Source organism: Hirundo rustica, chromosome 5, assembly GCF_015227805.2.
Source record: "Hirundo rustica isolate bHirRus1 chromosome 5, bHirRus1.pri.v3, whole genome shotgun sequence".
Lineage (NCBI taxonomy): Eukaryota > Metazoa > Chordata > Aves > Passeriformes > Hirundinidae > Hirundo > Hirundo rustica.
Genome location: NC_053454.1, coordinates 41,259,236 through 41,279,114, shown reverse-complemented (window position 1 = coordinate 41,279,114; position 19,879 = coordinate 41,259,236). Strand labels below are relative to the sequence as shown.

Genomic DNA, 19,879 nt, shown 5'->3' with positions numbered 1-19,879 from the left:
CTTCAGTCTTCGGTCTGCTTTGCACTTACTTTATATTTTACTTTTATTGCTTCTCCTTGCACTATGAAGGCTGAGGGATGGGAGCCTGGCCACAGACTTGGAAAGAGAAATAAATGAACGTGAGCTCTAAAATAAAGGGAATAAGGTTCCACTGGCACTGCCACAAATATTTTTCATGCAAGGCTATCAAGAGCTTTCCAGCTTCCCAGATAGGAGGCTGTTTTCTGCACGCAAGCAGCCAAGGAGCAGTATCTCTGCTCACAGCCACCCGCAGCACCGGAGAGCAACCACGCTGCCCTGGCTCCCGGGCCAGCCTCTAACGGCTCAAGCCAAGATAAGATGACACCTGTGAGGTGGAGCAAAGACAAGAGGCAAACCCCAGGCTTGATGAGAAAATACATTCACTTAATCAGATCTAGGTGCTTTTTGAAGTACCCAGAAATCAAGCAAGCTCTAAGGAGAGCTTTATTGCAGAAATGCCTCTTTTTCAACAAGACAGACCCTTCTGAGCAGAATCATTCTCCGCTGGCTTCCTGGCAAAACTTCTTTCATTCTGGTAAAAGCTAAGGGCCATGTTTTCTACTATCACTGCTGTTGTTCATACAAGAGGTGACAGAACTGTGCAATTAGCAATGGCATGGTGCATGTCACGAAAGTTTCTGAAATATGCTGCCTTGAAAAAAATTACATGATAAAGTAGACCAGCTTAACATCAAAGGGTTTCTTTCAGTAACTCCATAGTACACCTGCAAGCCTGGTCCTCTGAATTTTTTTTTTTTATTTAACTGTAAATTATTGCTTACACTACTGCATACTAGTTTATGATGCAAGACCACCTATATTAGAGTAGATCTGTCAAAAATAAAGCTGTCTAGAAGAGCAAAGAGGGGCTGGCAAAGGTGGATCTAAGCACAGATCTTACTTGTGCTTTTAAAGCAGTGAACTCTTCTCCCTTCTCACCATAATTCAAGATGGAGACATAGTAGGCAATAATAGTAACAGTAAAAAGCAAAAAACTTTGCAAAAACTCATTTCTTTTATTTTTCTATCTGCTCCCTGTCAAAAGCTAGATGAGGTAGCTGGCGAGTTGGTATAGAAAATCAAGTCAGGAATCAATGCTTTTCATTTATGGTTTTCTGATTTGGGAAGTTGGTCCAAACCGTAGGTAAGAAAATCCCCACTCTGTTGGCTCAAGACTAACAAGGCAAACATCTAAAAAGAACCAAGAAAATTGACATTAAATTACCTTTTTTCATTTCCCCATGTTCCTAGCCAGTTATCAGTCAGATCTGCATGTCAGTAAAGGCTAATTAACAGAAAATTTTCTCAGTTCCAGTTACCAGCATATGTGTTGAAGAAAAAATAAGGATGAAAACACACAGCCACAAAATGCAGATTTTAGATCATGCCTACTTGAAACAGTGAAGACATATTTCTTAACCAGACATGCATGGTTCTCCTAGGTTTGTACAATCTTCTAATGACTGAAACATTTTATGAAAGGGCTCCTGGACTTTTTTGTTGTTAACTTTTTATAACAGCTTCAACAATGTGATATCCAATTTTCAGCATAACATTTTAAATTGAGGTTTTTATTGTGAATCTACTTTCATTTTTGCCACTTCCAAGGTCACTTCTATAAACACTTAACAAGAAAATAACAGAAAAAGTTGATTAATTACAAAGATGGATTTGAAGATGCTTTGTTCAATGCTTTGTTTGAAAAAAAAAAAATCACTCATTCACTGAACTCTGGAGGGTAGTTACACCAAAAATGGAACACCCTGTCCAGGCTTCCTGCCTTTCATCAGATGATACAGAGATTGGTGTTCTGGAGCACTTGGTATAACTTTCTTCAGTGTTATTTTTTTACAACTCCTTTTCAGACAGGTACAGCATCAATGGCCACAAGAATAACAAACAGGTCTGCTGCAGAGCCTTGATCTTTTATATCACTGATCTCACTGACTGACTGACTGACTTTTAAAAACATAGGGAAGAGCGTATTGCCTAGAATATATTTCAGGAGAAACAAAACAAAAAAAACAAAACAAAACAAAACAAAAAAAAAAAAAAAAAAAAAAAAAAAAAAAAAAAACCACACACACAAAAAAACAACAAAAAACCCCAAAACAAAACAAACAAACAAAAAAACCAACAAAAAAACCCGCACAAAACAAAACAAAAGCGCCCACAGAAGAGTACAGTTTATTATGATGATTAATTGATGTCCATGCAAAAGAAAATAATCAAAAAGCATTTCTGCCACTGGGAATATGTCTTTGACCAAGTGCAGCGTAACAAAAAATTGATTCAATAGATAATTAATTTTTCTTAGAAAAACTCTTCTTAGAGAAACTGAAAACAAAGTACAAAAATTTGACTTTTATCTTCCTTGAAAAATCCTCCAGAATGCTAGGATCAGCCAGAGGCATTGTTTTGCATGGCTAGTAATGATAATGCAAGAAAGCACGTGATTGACTTCTTGACTTCTTTACACTCCTTTTTTTTCTTAGCAGGAAGGGAGAGAAAACATGATCATTTTTCTCACTATAGACTGCAAAAATGAGATTTTTTTTTTTTTTTTTTCCATCTCAACATAAATCTTCAGAATGCCAGTGAGATGCAGCCTGAAGGAAGGTGACATGATCAAAGGTGTCCAGGGAAAGAGGGAGAGCCCTGTAAGACATGGCTTCAATACGCAGATGGTAACTCAGGTCCTTTTTCAATTCAAATAGAACTTCTCCTACCTCTGGCTTTCTCTAGAAGTCATAACTTTAAACAGCTTTTCTTTTGAGCTTCAGCAGCACCACAGCTGAAGTTCATCATCTCACTTGAAACAAGGTGCCCCTTGGATAGGTTACAGGTTTTACTTTAGCACTGAGTTGCCAGATGAGTAAGGGGTTTTTGAAACAAAAAAGATCAAGTTTTTCATTTGGCTTGGAAAGGCTCATAGTTTCTCAGAATAACTTGGGTTTTCATCAAATACTAGAAACAGAAAATTGCCCAGCAGGTTTTTCTTGAAAATTGCTCTTTATAAATACTTCAGCGGGAACTTTTTATTTTAAGAAAAATTTTTCTAACTGGATTAGGTTCAACCACCACATAGCATAAAAACTGTTCATTCATTTGTGAAGCGTTATAAAAGAGTCTGAAGTGACGCTGAGAAGTTCAGTGGTGCTTGTGGTGGCGTTCACAGATCTTTTTGCTCCCTGGTCTTCTTGACACGCAACCTTCTGTGCATACAGTTTAAAGAGACGAGTCTAACAGAGAGAGATGCTTCCCTTCCCTTATGCCTGTGCACTGGAAGGTGTGTGCTGACAGCAGTGTCAGCAGGAGAAGGAGTAAGACAGACAACCATCTGTACAGACTGCAGTGCTTCGCTTGTACAGCCTACGTGGTTGCTACAAGCAGATCTAAAAGGGAAATGACAGTGGAGGGGTGGAAAACGCAAATGGGACAAGGAGAAAAAGAAGCTGAAGAGAAAGGCTATCCTTGCTGTGAAGACAGACTCCTTATGCACAAGAATATTTACACAGGAACTGTGTCTAGATGGCAGTTAACTTCTGCCATCATGGAAGAACCCAGTCACGTGTACGACACCGAGGATTAGTCAAGGAGTTTGCTTGTTGAAGTCACCTGTTCCTTCCCACTGAAAGGATGCACACACCATCCCATCTCAGCCCCAGCAATGCTGCCAGACCCTTCCATAATATTCCATCCCCATCTTTGACACCTTTCCTTCCTCCCACCCCCAGCATGCTCTACCCCTCCTCAGGTCCCAAAAGTGGTAGATGGGAAAGGAAAAGCCTGTATTTATCAGGCAGGCAGCCAAACACAACAGGTAAGTTGTGAGCTTGTACTAGGGCCCCTTGGAGTAAACTTAGCTGAAATCACTGGGTAATTTAAGAACAGTGGGAGGGAATAGGAGAAGATAAATTACAGAAAAATATGATCATACAAACCTCACCTCTAAAAGAAACAAGGTGAAGATAAGCACCAACCAGATCACCTGACTGGTGGAAATATGCCTGGGTGAAGAAGGACTCTCTCAGGAGCTCTTGCATTGAAGTTCTTAGTCACCATCAAAAACAAACTGGGTTTCTTTTCCCCTCATTCTCCCAAGAAGTTTCAGTTCCACCTGTCACGCGATTACAGCCTCACTGTGCCATTTGCATCAGAGCCTGGATTTTCCCTTTTAAAACACCCCCAAACAGCAATGACATTTTACATAATTAACGATGCATTCATGAAAGTCTTAGCACCTGAATTGTGTCAAAATACCTTTGTGACTGTTAACATCTAACACTCTGCAAGTACCCAAAGGGATTCCTAGAGTTCATGCTTGATGTTGTACAGAGCAGGCAGATGGATGGCAAGTTAAAAGACAAGGAAAAACAGGATGTTTCAGAGCAGATATAATCAGCAACTTTCTTTAAATAATTAAGGTTTCCTAGAAGATCAGGTAGACATAAATATTTTCTCCTGCATCTATATTGCTTTACAGTGGCCAATCAATATCGGTCCCAAAGAGCAGGCCCATCCAACTCCTCAGCCTAGTACTGGAAAGATAAACTCCTCATGAGATTTTGAAAAGCTGGTCCTCATACTGTTCCTTGTGCTGGTCAGAGCTACAGACTCTGCTAAAAACAGCTTTGATTTTCACCCATTGCACTAGTAACTGCTTTAATTATAAACCTGAATTGCAGTAAGGGCCTGATCTCCTGACTGAGCTGTAAAAAACATTTACCTTACATGGGCAAAAAAACCTATAGGGCACAAGAAAGAAAGTGAGAAGAGGAAGACATATACATAAAAGAGCTGTGACATAACCACAAGAATAACAGAAGAAGTAAGCACTTAAAGTCCATTGTTTCCTTGTTAGATTCTTTAGAAATATTTCAGATTCTATATCAAGAAAACTCTGAAAATACAAATTAGGACAAAAAACCAGCTTGAGTGTTTTCATTTTGGCTATAGGCTGATACTAAAAAAATTCCCAGAAAGAAAACAATTTTAACTGTTACTGACTTTTAACTCAGCAGAAGACAAAAGTACCAACTTCTCCTAAAAACTGAAGTGAGCACACATCTCAAACCACACAATCCTACATGGTTTCATATTGTGGGATTTAGCAGTCTGCTGCATATCTTTCTAAGAAGAGCTTCCAAAAGCGAGCAGATGCAGCAGGCTCAAAGTATCTTGGAATATACAAGATACACAATTTGTCTCTTTTTCTCTCAGAAAGGATCTGACTTTGCTTTTCCTGTTGAAATTCACCTATGCTAAAAATCTAGAATCACACAAAGGTAGCAGAAAATAAATCTAGAGGAATAAGAATCAATTTCTGGTAACACATTACCTTTTCTATTCTTCTCTTCAGCTGAGAAATTTCTGTTCTCACTGTTCTAAAATTGTATCCTTATAGAAGCAGACATATTCTCCCTCCAGGTTTGCTAACCAACCCCAGGAGACAGAACAGAAAATGAAGTACAATGGCATGTCTACGTCTGTTCTGTACCTGTAAAACAAACCCTAGAGAACAAACTCTAGAGAAAATTACATTGCTAGAAATTCCCTGCAATTGAACTACCTGAATTTTGCGTCCAAAGCATAATGGCTGTGTTTGATTTTTAAAGCCAGCTCATTCTGGCTGACTGTAGTATCTCTGGACAAATCTACCTCAAGTACAGTTATTTAGATGGTATTTATTACATTTGAAAGTTTTATTACAGCCCACAATGCTTTTACCCTACAGACAGGAAGCCACAATATTGCAGCTAAACTTACATAGCAGGTCATCTTCGTTTCCCTCTTGAATTTGGAAAGCAGCCAAAGCAGTAAAGTCAGTAAGAAACCTTCATCCCCAAAGGTATCAGAGGAAGTCTTGGTGCACGAGCTGCTGCAGCCTGTAAATTACCTGAGGATCCTAGACAAGTAGAAGGTCAGCCACATGAAAGTGATTCTAACAGGCAAAAAACATCAGTAAGTTAATGTGCTCAATGTTCCTTCATACAAACAAGCCTTTTGAGTTGTCATCATCTCTACTGCATGGCAGTTATGTGCTCTTGAACACAGATGTGCCAAGTAGCATCTCACATCTGTTAGGTGGTACAGAATAGTCACAGCAAAATCCAAAAAAAGACTCACTTGGGAGAGTTCTCCTACAAATACCAGAAAAGGCTTGCCTCTTTACTGTTTCACAGCACAAAATCCAAGAGCAAGCCAACCACCCAAGCTACAGGTGCGTCAGTAGTTTGGTTTGGCAGCAGCAGGGAGCTTTGCTGCACAGCACCCCCTTCCTGGAGCAAAAGCCAGGCCTGGTAAGGAACACTCCAACACTGCACTCAGCTCAGCTCCACCTGCTTCCCTTATGCCTTTACCAGTCAGCACCTGTACTCAATGTTCAATATTGGACATATTAGGAATAAAGTTCTTCCAAACATATACAAGGAATCATCTCCATTGCAATTTTAAGCATAAAACTGCACATTTTCCTATGTGCCAGGCATCCCATACATTTTCCTTAGGCAACGGATAGCCTGCTATGCTGTCCCTAGGAGAGGAAAATCTTCCACCCGCTATCTTCCCAGTAACTTTGCTGTCTTCATAGACATGAGATGACAATAGCCAGGGGCATACCTGAAATCCCTGGATTTTAACATGCACTGAACTGCTAGGAAACTTTTTAATTGGAAAGGTCACAGGAGACAGATTTCTGGGCACATCTCCAGCTAAATGCCACGTTTTGAGGGATGCTCTCTCATCAGATGTTACAGAAAGGCAGAGAGACACTTTTAAGTGATAGCTTGCAGCAGGCCCACCTGCCTCCTAAAGGTAAGGCTTGAAACACCATCTTGCAATCCACAGCTGTGGAAGGTGAACACCAGTCTCCACTGTCCACCTCTTGCTGTAGCCATGCACTGATCAGAAATAGAAACCAGAAGCTGATACAAAGTGAGGCGCTTCAGAAATCTCTCCAAACAAAAATGAGGTGCTCATAATCTGTTATTATTTTCGCTGGCTGCGCTTTTAACCTGTAACTGAAAAAACTGAAAAACATAAACCCAAAAATGCTCAGTTGTTAACGGCAAATTGAATTCAGTCTCACATCCCAGATAAACATCTTAAATCTTGGTGCACAGTGGTGTGAAAGGATGGGTGCTCTTTGCTCCCTCTTCTGCACAGATACACTCTTGACCAGACCAGCTTTCTCAGCATCAAATCCAATACATTTTCTGGAACAGATTCAGCTCTGTTGAACTAGTATTTCCCAACAACAAATATAATTCTGTCACTAAACTTACAAGCAGTTCTAGCAAGACAATAAGAAATTACCTGAAACCAGACCTCAGCCTTTCTACTCACCTCCTTACTACTGTCTCACTGTTTTCCATTAATGGTTATGCCTCTTTTTGATTTCATTGGTGAGACGAGGGAAAAATTCATCCTCTTCCATATTGTTCCCTGTTATTCCCACTCTAAAGCCTTCAACATGTTTAGACATAAATCCCTGGAGCTTCTAACTCTGAGTACTTACTATTCCCAGTTAAGCAAAGGAAGAGTTAAATCCAGTCTCAAGATTCCATAACAATTATTCCCTATAACCTGTGTCCATTCTAAGTCTGTCTCAAAGAAGAAACCAAGAGATTTACTATCTACAGAGTACAAGAAAAAAAACCCAAAACCTGCAACAAATATTTTTAGTATTTTATTAACTTTAATCAAACCAGCAAATTAAAGTGTGGCCACCTGTTTGGAGAGGATTCACATTTTAATGGCAGCTATGAATATATAACAAACTATGTACAACTGCGTCAGTATTCAACTGAAGACTAATCAATGTAATCCAAATCTTCCGGGATTCCAAAACCTTTATCTATTCTGCTCTCTTCAAATCCAAATTTACGCTTGGCCCAGGACTTTATTGAAAAGATATTATCTGTAAACAGAATGAAAAACATTCATTTTGAGTACTCAGAAAAGCATGAATTATGGTCTCATCTACAACAAAATCCTTCCATTTGCAGTATCTCCTGGATGTATGAAAAAGGTACCTAGTGGGTAATATAATTATTAACTAGATTTAGAACAGAAAACACAAGACTTTTGTTAGTAACCTCAAAAAAAGAGGAAATAATTTACTTAGCACTGAATAAAAATATGTTATCTTTATCTTTTCTTGCTCCTCTTTTACAAGGAGACTGAAAGCTACAATTACAGTGTAAGCCTGTTATAGTGATGAGGTAAGTGTGAATATGCATAGTAAGTATTTTATAGGTCCTTCTTCAACTAGACACCTACTATGTGATTGTCTACAGCTACAAATATTTGATTTAAATTAACTGTAAGGTCCTTTCTAGTCCTGGATGTTTGTTCAGACACTGTATTTTTTGAAAGTCAAAAAATAAAGACATTCAAGGAGCTTTATTTTAGTCAGCACTTCTCTTTTAGCATCACATTACTTTAACATATACATTTTGTTCAATTTAACATAATTTTTCACTGCAGCATTTACTGAAACTCATTCCGTCATTTTTAGCACCCATAAATTGCAGCATTCCTTAGGAGAGGAAGTGTTCCCTGTCTCTGCACAGCTTAGAGATATTTTGCTTCTCTTTAACCATCACACATTTGGTTTTAAAACTGTCTCTTCAGAAGAAAAATATGCTGCAGCATATAACCAAATTGTCTAATTAAATAGCAAAGTACTTTCTACAGGCTGAAGCACACTTCCTTTACCTCACTCGAGGCCTTGAGAACAGCCTGTCATCAACAGCAGAAAGCCCTAACAACCCCCAGAAGTTATTTTTAAATATATAATTTTATTTCCCCAGATGCAGTAAACAACCCAGATATAAAATAATACTCCAAAGACTAAGACAATTATACCCTGCTGCACTTGGCACAACCAATGATAGCAAGCAGTCCATCAGCAGGAGATCTATTCTAGACGAAAAAAATGATAAACAATATTCTAAATAATTAAAAAAAAACCGTAAGGACATATAAATTGCTTGCTTTGCAAAATGGGAATGAATACAGCAAAGCTAAGCAACAACAGAAAACTGAGTTAAACTTCCATATGAATGTCATCACAGTAACATTCCTTCAAACTACAGGTCATTCTACCTGTCAAAACTGATCAATTAGTTTGAGAAATACCCACTTTCTATCAGCATCCATCACATGGTAGCAACAATAAGATTCCCCAAAACATTCTACTCTTTAGAAAGAAATGAACATTCAGAATAAAATTAAACTTTCTGAATACCTGGGAATCACCATTTCCAGTCTCTATTGGTTTCCTGATCTTAGGAGATTTTAACTCATCCAAGGAAACAAGTTGCAGGATTTAACACAGTGTACAAGACAGCACCAGAAGGACAAATCTGTTATGGCATATGAAGTACACTCAGTAACTAAACTGAGAAGATGGATTCTTTTTGTTGAATCATAACAGTTTTACAAGTAAAATAAATTTCTCTATGTTTTCATAAGTGAGGACTATCCTATGTCAAGTTCTAATCAAATTTAAAGTTCTTAACACTGAGTAGGTCTTTTACTGAAACTGCTGTAGTGTGAAGATGTGTCACTGCAATACACACCAGTCCATCTGTTGGCTGCCTCCTTGGCCACTTGGTTTGTTTGGCCTGAAACAGAGAAAAGCACCAACAACAATAAAAGCATACATCACAGTAAAATCATCACAAAGTTTCAAGGCACAGAGACTAAATTTTTATTGATGTCATTTTTATGGAACCACACAATTTAAGGAAGTTATTCTACTGCTTCCAAACACTTCTTTTACACTTTTAAGGTTCCAGCAAGCACAAAGCTAGGTTAAAGAAAAAGAGGAGCAAAGAGCATAAAATATACCATATAAACAACTCTAGGGGTTTTAAGTGTATTTTAAAATAAAATAACCCCAGTTTGGCTTGCCTAAGGGCTTAATTGTCTTCACCAAGATTAGAACTGGATACATGGCCTGAAGATACCAGAGCAAACATAGATGGAAAATATTTCATAATCCTCTCTATACATAAGTAAACCATCACATGGATATGTACGATTCTATATAGATAAGGAAAATGACAAGGCAGTAGTCTATCATATCAATCCAAAAGTTTATCATATAGCTCTGGAATGTCTCCCAGGCTTTGAGAACCCCCTCAATGAAATTAAGACAAAATAATGTTTCTGGCTATTAAACTTGGCTTATGCCCCTTAATACTGTTCCAGAACTAAACACATAACAGTAAATTACTATTACTACAAACAGGTTTTGTATAGTTTCCATGAGACAAAACAATCAAGGAGAATTCCTCTGAGATCACCTTGCTCCCGTTAAAGTAAGAACTGAATCGAATCAAGCAGGTCAGGTTGTAATGTGGGAATTTATCAGAATCATTCTGGTTCTCACGCCTACATGTAAACTTAGTTATTCCCAGTCAGTCGTGTTAGCACTTGCATGATAACACTCATCTGAATGGTCAGCATGAAACTTGTCTCCAGGGTACTGAGATGTGAATACATGATCAGGTATCATTGCTATACACATTACACTTTAAGTAAAATTAAATTATGTTGAAAAAGCATCTGCTAGCACACAGGAAGGGAAGTGCTCATTATTCCAACCTTAATACTGCTGTAACTGATATAAAAAATGTCTACATTGGAGTAATGCAATATTTCAAAACCAATATAGTTTCTAAAAATGGCCTGCAATTAGAAAGTTTGAGCACAAAGAAAAGCAAAAAAGATGAGCAAAAAACTAAATGGGAGAGAAAACGGCATTTTTGCTTGTTTGCATGCATCAGAAATTCAAGTTGTTCCTAGCCTGAGAGAGATATTTTATTTCCTTTGCTGAGTGCTTGCTGCCATCCCCACTTCTTCAGTTCCACAACTGGCAGCACTGACAACTTACTTGCAGCTAATGTCATTTGGAATAGTACCTAAGCTAACCCTATTCAAAGCAAGTCTGCAGAGTAAGAGCTTCCACTCGTCAAGACTTAATGTGTGACCTATGATACTTCCCTCAGCATTTTTCTAAAATTCTACCATAAAACTTGACAGCTGTATTTGACTCCAAGTAATGAAGTTTGAAATGACGTGGGGGAAAGTGGGATGGCATTAAACTCCACGGATCCAGAGCTGTGAGGTGACAGCATCCTGGTGGTGGAGGAGCCAACCTATTCCACAGCAGCTGTGAGGTCTCAGCAGAAAGCTCAGCTTTGCTGGAAGCAGCTGACCAGCTCAACACAGTGGCAGCATAGTGCACTGACATCCAGCAAACACTGCTCATTGTGTGTCAAAATATAGACATGTGATCATGTGTTCGGAAAATGTGACTTCACACCTCTGTCAAAGAACATGCTGAGGTGATGACAGACAGGCTGGACAACAAGTTAGAATGGCAGTCACTGCCTAAAACCAAGTTGTGGCTAGAAATGAAAACATGGTAATGAGAGCAGGAAGCTATAATGGGGAAATCCCATTATAACAGATACAGATAGAGAGGCAGACATATAATCCTGTGTCTCATGGCTACAGGTGAACATTTATCTATCTGAAGGCAAGACTTAAGTCCCTTGGGATCAGTCTTAAGTCTTGCCTATGATGCCACTGCATGATATTGTGCGTCTGCTGCAACCAATACTATGCCTGGAAGAGGAACAAGAGACAGGCTTTGATAGTTATGGACCTGCATCTCCTGAAGACACTAGCCACATCTGCATCATTGCCAGCATCTTCCAGAGACTTCCAACTCCATCAGAAGAACTGACAGAAATGAAGAAACCTGAACCTTCACTGCCTTCTGTAACTCTTTTATAGTTGCTTGTTGGGACTTTCAGTGGTTGCATCACCTGCATTTATACATGCACAGAGGATGAGGGAAAACAGGAATAGTAAAGCAGACACCTCCCAGACACATCTACTTTATGTATGGGTGTAACTAACTCAAAGTCATGCTACTTCTGACTGCCTGCTCTCTAGCTCCAGGGGATCACGCAGCCAGGTTGGTTTTTGGACTGCACTGAAAAAGAAAGCCCAAGATCTAAAGACAGCAATAGCATAGGAACTCAAAAATATACACACCAAAGCAGAATCAGAACACCAACTGTATGAAGCTGTAAAAAGGAGAAACTCAAACACAGCACTAAGAGCAACTGGCTAATTGCCAAAACCATCACAACCATGGAATCCCAAATTTGGCTGGAGCCCTTCTGATCCTCCTGCTCACCAGAGCTGCTCTAACTGAACTTGATTTTTGGCAGCTACTAAATAGTGCTCCAGTACTGATTCTGCACAAGACAATGAAAGGCCAAATATGCAGTAGAGGTGAGCAAGAGGAGGCAACATTTTCCAGATGCTTCCAGATGTTTTCATTATCATAAGGCTCTAGTTACAGTCTGTATCTGTACATCTGCATACAGGCTGACAATATATGTAATTGCTGTCTGGAAGCTGCAAAACAATCCATTTGTTCTGGACATTACATATTTATTTCACCTATTCATGTGACAATGCATCAATAGACTTTTCCACTCCACACCTGCAGGATACAAAGCATTTTTTTTGGTTGAGGCACATACCTGTATCCTCTGCTGACTAATTTCAGACACATTTGGTATTTCCTAAGAAAGAAAATGGGAGCTTGCAGTTTTGTCTCCAAAACTGAACAAAAGCAACCACTGTATGTACAGAAATGCAAGGCCCAGGAGCAGCAAGACTTGAAGTGCTGGTCTGTTATGTCACCATCTGGAAATATGCCCAAAACAGTGAAAGGCTACAGGACAGAGAGTTATTTTGACCAGTCCTCATGGAAGTTTTTTTTTTCCCCCTCAACCCCAAGTATCTCTGGAGAAGTGCAGGGAACTTAAAAAGCCCTGATTCTGGGAGCTGAATCATTATCCCAAGCATCTCTGATTGTCCTTATCATGGGGACAATCCCCTCCATCTCCACAGAGGAAAGCAAAGGTATGGAAAGGAAGGTCCAGCTGCAGCAAATGTCTGAAAATAAAAGGGTGGGTTGGAAACATGCTTTTCAATGCAGATAAGTGGCATTGTACCAGTGACCTGCAGGTATTTGGGAGCAGGCCAGGAGACCTAGGTGACAAAAGGGCACATGGAGAGCTGTCAGAGGTGCACTAAGAAGCTTCTAAAGCTAATGGACAGCACTTGGTCAGGAGTCAAGGCCAGCAGTACAGAACAGCACAGCAGTGCTTCTAACAAATCTCAATAGGCATTATATATTGACTCAAATCATCGTAAGGCCACAGTGTTTCCAGCCTGACTCAGGAAGTCCCTACAGACATCCTCAGCATACTGCAGAACCACAGCCTCCTCTTTCCTTCTTCCCCCACATTCTCTCACTTTTTTCACAGGAAGGGGGAGATGGTTGGAATTAAAAGTCCTATTTGCATTCCAAAAGTGAACGGTCAAAAGCTGTAGAAGTCTCAAATATTTCCATAGGGCAAAAAAAAATTGTGATAGCAACAACCACTACCATCTCCTCATAAACATTTTCCAAATTTTCTTTTGTTATTCCTAAAAACCTTTTTAAGTCTCACACGTATCATTAAAGCAATACTAAGGATGCAGTCATGGAATAGTACTCAAATTCAGACTGTAAAGGCAACATATTATAGACCCAGTAGCTACAGTAAAAGAAACAAAACAACAGCAAACCAATGGCCAGAACCAGCTCACAACCACCTGAGCTGGCAGAAATTAACAAAGAGCTGTAGCTTTCTTTGATCACCTACGTCCTACTCTGGCATTTTCTGGATAACTTTAAGGATTTCCAGGAACTTCTACTTCCCCAGAATAACAAAAGCTAATTGTATTTATAAAGCTTACACACTTAAGTGCCAGTTTTGACCTACCACAACTAATGCCACAAGAACATTGTATGGACTTCCTCACTTAAAAGGCACATGACTGTAGTGGGAATTAGCACCTTGCCAAGGAGAGAGTCACCCATCAGCTCGTAGGGTGTTAGCAGACACATGCAAAATACAACTGCAGTCTTCAGCATGTGGGCGAGGGAGTAATTTTACAGCATGGATCACAACTCCTCTGCATGAAATGCAGGGAACAGCTGCAACTGTTCTCAGGGACCAAGGAGGATTATTAGCCCAAAGATTCCCAATCTCTCTCGTGAAATTGGTCAGGGTAAATTAAGTGCATTAAGTGGATTTGAATTCCTGAAATAAATATGCATTCACTTAGACTGAATTCAAAGATGAAAAATGGCAACTACCATAGGAACTGTATGTGAACTTGAACCTCCCACGACTCTGATTATCCACTGCCTTCTGCAGAGAAGTATCCATTCTCTTGCACATAGGTTGCCCTTACTTTCCAGAAACACCACCTTGTCATCATCACAGTGACAGATTTGTTTTCCTACTTCTGGGGCAGCATCACTATAATATCCTGTGATGCAGTTTCCAAAATTTTTTTCCAGTAATGAAAACATCTCATGCAAATAAAGATCCCATCTCCAAAGGCCAGGGTAGAAGGTGAGCATCGAAATTATACTCCTGTCATCCACAGAAAGTACAAAAGGTTATTGCCTACTAATTCCTACCCACATGTCCATTCACAAACTGACACCACAGACTGATCAAGAGCCTGTGGCTTGCCATTGGAGACTATTTATGGCAATGATGTGATGAAGTGGCTTCTTAAGGTCTATATTTGAGTATCCTTGAGAATAAGTAATCAACAACACTGTTAACAGGCTGAACTGCAACGTGGTAAGAAGAGCTTTACAAGAATGTTTTGCAACCCTGTATTAGGCAGATATCTCCATACTATTGGAAATCTTTATCTTCCCCCATGCTTCCCAAAGAGGTGTTTCCTCTTATAAACAGATTAAAGAGCTGCTGTGTAGAAAAGTGATAGCACATCAGAATTCTGTCAACTCCTTTGAATCCAGAATAACACAGTACTCTTCCCCCATACTCCAGTATCCCACACAACAGTTTTCCTCATGAAATTAATCAACAGGTCACAATGCTTCAGAATTCATGACTAAATTCAAGTCAATGTATAAATATGATTTCTCATTTAAATGGCATCACAAACGCAACACAACTTTTTATACTGACTTATTTTAGACTGAATAAAGTTTCAGCACGACAGGAAAAAGCACTGACAATTATGAATGCTACCTACTGATCTACAACTATTTTGAAAAACATAGAACACAATATAAGCTATTTGTGATAGAAAAATACTCACGAATACTGATATATGAATTAATTAAATCAGCATTTCTGCAGCAACACCTGAGCATATATGCTTGAAAATGAACCTGAGCAAATAGATACCAGTGCCAGTCTTGCCCACCTGTTGAGACGTGGCAGTGCACAGTAAAGCTACTAAGAAGCTGATACACATTGCTGAGAATATGCTTTTAAAGGGTCTGCAATCTCTGTCAGTGTTTTTGAAAAAAGTGTCAAGTCTCATCAGCAAAAAACTCCCTCTTGTCCCATATGAAAAGGTCACACTGTCAGATTTCATCAGTATGTACACAGGGTCTCCTTGAAAAAAGTCCAACAGAATTTGTCAGAATTGCTACAAAAAACTTCCTCTATGCAAGACATGCTCTTGCACTTAAGTTTATGTACCTACAGGAGTTCATGTAGCTGCAGAAAAAGACCATTTACCTTTCAAGTGTTATACTTGAAAACCCACAATGAAATCTTAGTTGCATAACTAAAATATATCAATTTTCATCCAAAGAGCAGAGGGAGACAAAGAGCTCACAAAACAGAAACAAGCACACCAACTTGACTTCAGGGCTGATTCAGGGCTCCCTGACACCACTGTTTTTCTTGCACTGAGTAACTCCTCCTTCCCCACCCCATTCACTAATAAACTCCACACCTTCAGCACAGCCAAAGGAACTTGCACTCCCTCTGAGCTGCTGAACTGTATTTTGTAAGGAGGCCCATCCCAGGGCACCATGGTTTTTGGCCAGTTGTAGACTGCAATCTGCTGTCACCTCACATGTCACAGAGAAGCGTCTGGAAGGCACCGCAAGAGGTTCTCTGGGTTCTGTAACCACAACTCAAGGCATGTTCAGCTTTACCGATGCCATTTCTGAGGTATTTGTTGCCTGTTTTTAAGGCTTCCAATTTTCTGTCCCTACAGTTTAAGGGTATTACTTTTTGCCATCTTCTCCACGAACCTGAATAACAGGCTGTTCCTTCTCTTTTCTTGAGAAGATACAGATATGCCAAACCCATCAGGAACCATCTTCTTTTGAGCCCTATTTTTGTAAAGTTTTTTTGTCTCTTAGAATGTGATTGCTCAATGTCTCTTTGCTCTACTCTGAGCACTTAGTTACATGAATATACAAACGCTCTGAAATAAATTAGGTATGTCCAGGCAGGATATCCAACACTGACACTGTGTTACAACTGAAGCCATGTTAAAGCCTTTAGTGCCACACTATCTGCCTTGAGTAGAAAGATAATTTCATACATCTCATTGTGGGTTTTTGTATCTAATATTAAGATACTGCTTTTGTATCTTAGTAAGGGTTTTTTTCTTTGCTCAACAAAAATTCTTATATTCAACCTGTAAACTACTATAACTCTGACATCTTTTTCCAAATCCTCCCCACTTAACCAATTGCCTCAGATCGTTTGTGTAGCACAGTATCCTTGAACACAGGGAACACCCTTGCACTTGCCACTACTGAATACTATCCAGTGTTTATTAGACTGTTTTTGCAATTTTTATGATCATTTTGAAATCCCACTTTGTCCTTTGTCCGTGCAGTCTCTCCTAGTGTCATCATCTGCAAATATAACAAAAGAACATCTTCCATTGTATTATCCAGCTCATTAATATAAACACCGAGCAGATGCACATACATGACAGACCATATTACAGAGCTTCATCAATTCCACCTCCCTTTCTGATACTGAATTGCTCACAAGTTGTAAAGTAGTTCAAGATTCACACTACTGCTGTTTCATCAGGGTCGTATTTCCCTACTTTTCTTTACACAGTATCATGCAAAACTGAGTCAAAACAACAAAGACAAATTTCCCCCAATCTACAAAGATCTCTTACAGTGGCAGAGAGAAAACCTCTGTGTTGTTCTAGGTGTTACCAAATTGGTTTTCTGTTCTGAATTTTTCTCTGATATCCTGCTCTTTTCAGTGAAACTAGCTCACATGTTAAAGTGAGACGGGAAGAAAAACAATTGGAAAAACTGTCAAATACGCCAACATTAGTCTTGCATTTTTACCACCTGCCCTGCAAAAACTTCAGTTAAATAGCACAGAAAAAGCTATCTATATTAGGAATATACAGTCATAATCCAGATAAACCCATAATGAAAATGTAACATACTATCCCATAAAATATGGGATATATCTTAACAAATAATATCAGCATTCTATTTTTTTTAAGCAAGGTCAGGAAAGACCTCAATTTGACAGTCCTTCACGCTAGCAGTAAAGACAATGAATGAAAATCCACAGTACCTTTCCTGACCTAATTTTGCATGTGAAAGTCATGAAAAGATATAGACCTTTACATTCCCTCTAATATACCATAACTTTATCAAAGCAGTCTGAATGAGTGCTACCACACACAACTAACCTAGCAGGTCGAACACGGTCGAACATACTTACTCCACAAAAGCCTTTTTGTTTCATATATAAATGGATCTATAGATTAGTTTCATTTGATGCTTTCATCAGGGCTTTAGGGCCGTAAAACATGGTCAAAGGGATTGCTACCAATTCACTCCTAAATCAGAGTGCCATAAATGTAGCCATAAGTAGCCATTTTCCACATCACTGATTTTATCCAGTGTCTACCATTCCCAAGCAGCGCCAACAGCTTTTGCCATAAGGATTTATTTGCTCAGACAATAAAGCTATTCCCACATACTTCACCTATGAGCCTCTCACTTTACATATTTTTTCTGACATTCCAATATAAACAATTAAGAAACAAAATAAAGAAAAATAACAAAAACATGTCTTGTGAGTGTTCTCATTTGACTTCAAGAAAAAGTAACCTGCCAGAGTAGCAAATTCATTTCAGTACGGTGTTTTTACATGTATTATATAAAGATTTGTTCTTCCAACTGCCTCCCTTCTGAGTGCCCAAGAAAAACCCCACTGACAAAACACAGCTTTTTGCTTAACTAGCTGAAATGCAGCTTCATTTTAAAGCAAGTTGGCTTAAGTTGACACTCCCTAAGAATAGTCTGGCTAGAATGTGTTTGAGGTATAAAAACACAAGTATGCATGAGTCTAGATATTTAGGACAATTTTTCATTGTAGAGTAACCTGTTATCTGAAGACCAAACACAGAGACAAAGAAATTCTCTGAAATGCAAATAAGGGCCTTTTGCTGAAAGCCAAATGTCCCTCTTCTGGACTTAAGCTTTCCAGCTTCAGCCAAAAGCCTGACATTTCACTTTAAGCTTTATGCCTTAGGGGTGCGTGTACAGCCATTTCTTAAGTTGCCCAGTTTGTCCTGGTGGCCCTTCATTCATTATTCTTCATGGCTGTTATATTTTTCTTTCTTTCCAAGTGCCAAAAGCTGCTCACCCATTTACGTAGTCCTGTTGCTGCCTCACTCAGGTTTTTTCAAATCCATTTTCTAACAGTTCAATTCATTGCAGAGTTCATGAAAATGCCCTCAGGAAAACTTGTCACCTGTTCCTAGCTGGTCAGAAGATCCCTGGTTACTCTTCAGGGACACTACTACACGACAGACAGTTCTGCGAGGTACATGACAAATGACCACATATGAAAGTCTTGTGAAGAAGGCAGTGAAAGACTTCATCAGATTTTCTGGATGGAATGAAAGATTTCAAAGACCTCAGCAGAGTCCATCACAAGACACAGGCATCTACACCATCAGTTCCTAACTTGAGTTGACAAGTTACTTTTATCACTGGTGAACTTCAGCACTGGAATGAAGGGCCAAGGTGAGAACTCTTCAACTTGCTTTTGTCAGGGAAGGTCTCTAAACCACTACATTACAGTCTCTGGTAATCACAGCCAGACTCTGCTTAGCAAGTGTTTCCTTTGTCAAAGAATCAGCCTTTTCAAGAGCTGAAATGCAAACAAGCCGCCTTTGAGTTTCAAGATACAAAAAAAAAAAAAGAGAAAAAAAAGAAAAAAAAAAAAAGAAAATAGAAGGGCTGGACATGAATGAGCAGAAACTCTGCTGAAAACTGGCAATTCCATCCAGTTTCCTATGATTATCAAAGAAGCTTGGATCAGTAATCCAAGTACACATTTGCAACTCCATTCATTAAATACCCTGTTCCTTTTCTCAACTTTACTTAACAGCTAAAATTTTACCATTAATGTATGAAACTATGTTTACATACATTTACTCTTCCTCATTCTTCCTAGAAATGAAGTTGTGTTTCATTTTCATAAGTTTGATTTATCTTTTAATGTAGTTACCTGAACAGGTAATTTAATTTGTCAATGTTCCAAATGAATGACAGGCTATTCCAAGAATAGTATAGGGAGCAGGAGAAACAAAACAAAATTCTTAGTTTGATGCAATTATTTGAGAACCAATAGGGAAAATGTGTGCTTTCATTACTGGTGCAAATCTGTATATATTCTGGTATTCCATGATGAAGGAAGAAAAAAAGTGTGGGTGTGTGAGCTGTGTAGTTTTGTTCTGATTAGTGGCAGATAGCCTGCAAGTTACATACATGAGCATCCGTTGTCTATTTCCTGATCCCCTGAAGATGAATATATTAAATATACAATACTCTGTAAGATGAGACTAACTAAAAAAAAAGGAGTTCTTCCTTTTATAACTATTATTTTTCTATGTACTTTTAAGGAAGTGTCTGATTCACGCTAAA

General features: G+C 38.9%; 1 protein-coding gene across 3 annotated transcripts in view; it reads right to left on the bottom strand.

Moving 5' to 3' along the window:
• Window positions 1-7,698: 7,698 nt before the first annotated feature.
• MND1 (meiotic nuclear divisions 1) overlaps window positions 7,699-19,879 on the bottom strand; it is a 38,075-nt gene continuing 25,894 nt past the window's right edge. For all 3 annotated transcript variants that reach the window (XM_040064864.1, XM_040064866.2, XM_040064865.2), the window contains 2 exons: window positions 9,609-9,653; window positions 7,699-7,942 (listed from right to left, as the gene is read on the bottom strand). In XM_040064864.1, coding sequence (XP_039920798.1) covers window positions 7,836-7,942; window positions 9,609-9,653 — 152 coding nt within the window. In that variant the 3' untranslated portion in view covers window positions 7,699-7,835. The remainder of the gene's footprint in view (window positions 7,943-9,608; window positions 9,654-19,879) is intronic.